General features: G+C 54.1%; 1 protein-coding gene across 1 annotated transcript; it reads left to right on the top strand.

The window, feature by feature from the left end:
* Positions 1 to 2345: 2345 nt before the first annotated feature.
* On the top strand, positions 2346 to 3146 carry CCDC184 (coiled-coil domain containing 184). Its single transcript, XM_060166414.1, has one exon. It carries the CDS (start codon positions 2346 to 2348, stop codon positions 2931 to 2933), a length of 588 nt encoding a protein of 195 aa, XP_060022397.1. The 3' UTR covers positions 2934 to 3146.
* The last annotated feature ends 1811 nt before the right edge of the window (positions 3147 to 4957 follow it).

The following is a 4957-nucleotide window of genomic DNA, read 5'->3' as shown; positions in this document are numbered from 1 at the left end:
GGAAACCAAGGAAAAGCATTTCTGTCTTCTCCTGAGCTTTAGGAATAACCTGTGGGACACATGGTGAAGGTGGGAGTGATAACTGAGGTGAGAGTCACAAGTCTGTGGAACGGAGGAAGGATGGAATGAGCAAGCAAATAGGATTGAATCATAGAAAATACAATAGGTTTTAAAACTTTCTCCATATATTTGTTTTGGGAAATCAAATTTCTAATGGCTGCATAATACTTTATTATATCAACACTGCCTTTGATTAAACATTTTGCTGTTTAGGATATTTCCCCACTTGTTTCTATTTTAATAGCAGTAAGACAAGGAATAAGCCAAAGAGTTTTTTAGTGCCAGAAAAGTTTCTCTGGGCCAGCCCCACTCCTCACCACTAGAGTATGCAAGCAGGGAAACCTCAAGGTAACACATTTGCTATCCCTGAACCACTAGTATACGAAACACTCACCCATACCTAGCTCTTCCCCATCTTGAAATGATACAGCTTTTCTCTTCCCCAGATTTACTTCTTCTTGTGAACTTCATTTTTCGTTTCTGAACACTTGGCTTCTCCAATTTACTAAGGTCATTATTAGTTAATATGCTGCTGCCTAGGTATTGCTTGCTTTGCAATCTGAAGTCATCTGTAAATGTATTAAATTCAACTTTTCTTCCTCCTCCTCCTTTCCCACTCCGCTCCTCAAAAAGGGAAAGGCATCGTCACAAAGGTTGAGACACCCCATGTATGTCTGTACATGGGTGATGGGCCTGCTGAGGGGGAATTACCTACCCTTACATAATCCTTCCTCCCCATCCCTTCCGCACATTTTCGACAGTTCGCCCTTTCAACTGTGAGCTGATGCAGTGTTATTCAGAGTTAGAAATAATATTACCCAATATTGCCCAGTCCAATCCCCTAACAGATCAGGAAAATGATTTATTCAGGGTCTCTGAACTAATAAATGGAAGAAACAAAACTGAATTCAGGTCTCCTAAAATCCACTACCTGTGAGCTGGAGAGTAATGGATGAGGGAATGGGACGCAGTGGTTCTTGTTAAATTATTCATTCAACAAACGTACTGAGCATTTACTTACTACGCGCCAGGTTCTATTTTGGGTGCTGGGGATTCCGTGCTGGAGGACACGGAGGAGACAAAAATCTCTGTTCTTACGGAGCTTTCTTTCTCAAAACTGAAGCGCTTTGCCTCACCGTGCTGGAAGAACCCCCAGTGCCCTGAATAGAAGCGGTTGGGTCTCATATGGGAGGGAATCCCATCTTTTCTCGGCTCCTGTACTATCTTATCTACAGCGAGGGCTGATTTACTGCAGAAGCAGAAGGGAGTGGCGGAAACCTCCGTAGTGCCCTCCCGCGCCTCTGCACCTCTAAGGCCGGGCGGGGCCGGCTCCAGGTCGCCGTCGCGCACCAGCTCTAGTCTGGGTAATAGGGTCGGCCTCGCTACCCGCTCTGCTTCCCTGCTGGAGGACAGAGAAGTAGGACGCGGCTCTAACGTCATCCTCAGGGAAAGGATTTCGGGCGGGTGAAAATCCTTCCAAGGCAGTCGCGCTCACTGTCTACCACCCAGGCTAGGGGAGGGACGATGTCTCCCCGACCTGGGGATTTCTGCAGCAAACTGCTCTCTCATGCTTCCCTATTAAACATTGCAGCCACACGCTCTTTCAGCCTCAGCTGAGGCCACTGCAGCGTCCCCTCCCCTCCCGCTCCGCCCGCTAGCTCAGACTCCGGAGCCCCACTGCAGCTTCCCAACCATCCTCCCTTTTCTTCTCCACTTCCTGGTTGCCATGGAGACACACGTCATTTAAGTGCCGTGCGTCGCCTTGGAAACAGAGGAGCATCCGCGGCTCGGCTGGGAGACTCGGCTGGGAGACCCGCCCGTGTCACTTCCAACCACACTCGCGGACGCTGCCCGTTAATGGCCGAGGGGAGTCCCGAGCTCGACCCGCTGCTGGCCTCTGCCTCGACCTGAGCCCCTGTGCGAGCGCTTCCGTGACCCAGGCAACCCGCAGGCACTTGCCGCTCTTGGCGCCCAGAGGGCGGAGCTGACACGGGTGCAATTCAGGAGGCTAGGTAGGGCAGGGCGCTTTCGCCCCGTGGCGAGCCTGAGAGACGCCGGCCCTGGGACTGTAGCGCGATCCTCGTCCCGCAGGCTCTTCCCGGCCTCCCCGATCCCGCCCGCACCCTCCGCCCGAGACTCACCTCCTCACGTCGGCTCCCTGCCCCTCTCGGGAGCCTCCTCTTCCCAGCCCCTCCAGGCACCTCTCCCCCTCCCCGTACCTTCCCTCCACCTCGAGGCCGGGCTGGACCGGACCCGGAGCCGCCACCGCCCGCTTCTGCCATTCAATGGAGGACGGTCTGCTGGAGATCATGACCAAGGACGGCGGCGACATGCCGGCACCTCTGGAGGTGTCCACAGTGCCGGCCGTGGGGGACGTGATCTCCGGGGAGTACAACGGCGGCATGAAGGAGCTGATGGAGCACCTGAAGGCCCAGCTGCAGGCCCTGTTTGAGGACGTGAGGGCCATGCGGGGGGCCCTGGATGAGCAGGCCTCGCACATCCAGGTGCTCTCGGACGACGTGTGCGCCAACCAGCGAGCCATCGTCTCCATGTGCCGGATTATGACCACCGCGCCCCGCCAGGGTGGCCTGGGCGTGGTCGGCGGCAAGGGGAGCTTCCCGGGCGCCCCTCAAGAGCCGGAGACCCCTTCGCTTGGGATCGAGGACAGCGGTTTGCTGGGTCGCGATCCTGAGGACGAGGAGGACGACGATTCAGAAGAGAAGGAGATGCCCAGCTCCGCCACACCCACTAGTCACTGTGAGCGCCCTGAGAGCCCCTGTGCTGGCCTCCTTGGGGGGGACGGGCCACTTGTGGAGCCCCTCGACCTGCCCGACATTACCCTGCTGCAGCTGGAGGGAGAGGCCTCTCTGTGAGGGGACTCCGAGGGGGCACTACTTTCCCGGGCTGGCTTTGGGTTTCCGAGAGCATGACGCGAGAGGACTGAACCGCGCGGTGCAGCATGCTTCACTCCGACCGCTACTCTTGCGGGTCAGGCGGAAGAGACTCCCTGGAGGAAGCATTTATAGGGTGAAGGACTTTGGGAGCATCAGGAATTCCTTCTGTCTGACCAAGCGAGACGTAGCAAACTGCGGAAAGGTGAGGTTGCGGGAGAGGAAGCGCCCATCTCTGGACTCCCATCCAACCCCCTACCCTGCCCTTTCCCCCTCTCCAGCCAACAGGAGAACCCCTGAATTGTGTAAATAAAATTCTGCTTTTTCTATTCTGAAAAAGGACTTATCTAGGACTCTGGCAAATAATCTCTAACGATTTACCTAGAAATTAAGGAGTTGGGGGTATTCTGTTCTGGCAACAGAAAATTTACCCTTCTGATGAAATCCAAGCTATTCAGCATTCTGCAGAAGCCTCTCCCCCTCACAGATCTCTGCGGCTGCTGATTGGTAAAAGAAGCTTGAGGAGGGAACTGCAGCCCTAGGAGTCTGGGTGAATGGGGTTCCAAGGGCCTCTGGGCTGGGAGGAGCTGACTATCAATGTGCATGAAGACATACATAATAGCTCAACCTCTAGGATTTTGCATGCAGAGTGGATCCTGCCTTGTCACTGACTTCATCTGGGATTGCTTTATCCATTCACTGAGGCTTAGAGAACAAAGAGCCCAGTTCACAGGCAGAGACTTGGGGATGCTCAGCAACAGCCCAGATTTAGGGGACATTGAGGGGCTCTTGGGGGCCGCAGCCAAAAACTGTCTCTTTCCTGGCTCTACCTGCTTAACTTCAGTTTCCTTTTCCCGTCAACACTTCCCTGCCCGCTGCCTCTTGGTGCTGCCTCCATAATGTCTTGTGTGCGTTATGTGTGTCGACCTGTGTAGTAGTGTGTGAGCCCTGAGGGGCAGGGCTTGTGGCTCTGGTGTTAGGTTCAGGGGGCTTCAGACCCGTCTGTGAGGCCCAGGCTCTCACGGCGCTTTCCCCTCTCCTCTCCTCTTTCACCCCCACAACCAGGGCATGGAGCATGTGGCTGCCCTGAGGTTCCTAACTGATGTGCTTCCTTCCCACCTCCTCAAGTGGTGACTTTGTGTGCCCTTTCTCCTCCTCCGTGTATCCCTTCTCAGTGCTTTCCTTGGTGTTAACCTTAATAAAGCGGCGTCATCTCCCCTCCTTGCTGACTGGTACTAGGGCGATGTCAGGGTGGGGCTTCTGGACCCACTGCATGGACACAGGCTTAGCGGGAACTACAGGGACCATGCCTTTCCTCCTCTCTTCTTGCCTCTGGTTCCAAGGAGTTGACCGTCCCTGCCGTGATTGGGACATGCGTTGCCAACTCTACCTGCGGTCATTTCCGACCTGGACCTTCACCTCAAGCTGGAGACGGTACGTGTTGAGACTCCCAAACTGACAAGGGTTTTTGGTAGCTAGAACTCCAGATGTGCAGGAGACTTCTTTTCAGTGAAGCACCTGGCTCCTGGGAGATGATTTCCAAATCTGAGTCCTGGAACGGTAGGCATGACGACACTTGTTCCATGGGAGGGTTAGGGAAGGGGTATTGTTCAGGAGGGACTGCCCGGAATCTCTGGCAGTAGAGTGACATATCACAAAGGAAACCACAAAAACTGCCTCAGACCTCTTGTGGAGAATGCCCGTAAGGTGTTCCCCCGGGAGCTTAGATTGCCATCAGCTCTAGTCTGCTCCCTTGGGCACTGGAGATTTTCCAAGCTGCTCCAAACAAAATTTGGGAGAAGAATGAGCTGGGGTTCTGTGTGTGTGTGTGTGCACTTGCACTTGCATATCTGCAAATGTATGTATGTGTGTTATGTATGTGTGTGTGTTCTTGCTGTGTGGTTGTTGCAGAGAGATGGAAAGAGCACTGGCATTGAATCTCAGTTCCAACAGTAAATGAGTGCTTGAGACTTGCTTCCTTGCTTGAGGTTTAGTTTCTGCCTGTG

The sequence above is a fragment of the Lagenorhynchus albirostris genome, chromosome 11 (assembly GCF_949774975.1).
Source record: "Lagenorhynchus albirostris chromosome 11, mLagAlb1.1, whole genome shotgun sequence".
Taxonomy (NCBI): Eukaryota; Metazoa; Chordata; class Mammalia; order Artiodactyla; family Delphinidae; genus Lagenorhynchus; species Lagenorhynchus albirostris.
The sequence above is the reverse complement of the archived record's forward strand: the minus strand, read 5'-3'. Positions and strand labels throughout refer to the sequence as shown.

Excerpts from the sequence above, each read along its gene's own strand:
- CCDC184 (XM_060166414.1), top strand. The coding sequence starts at position 2,346 with ATGGAGGACGGTCTGCTGGAGATCATGACCAAGGACGGCGGCGACATG.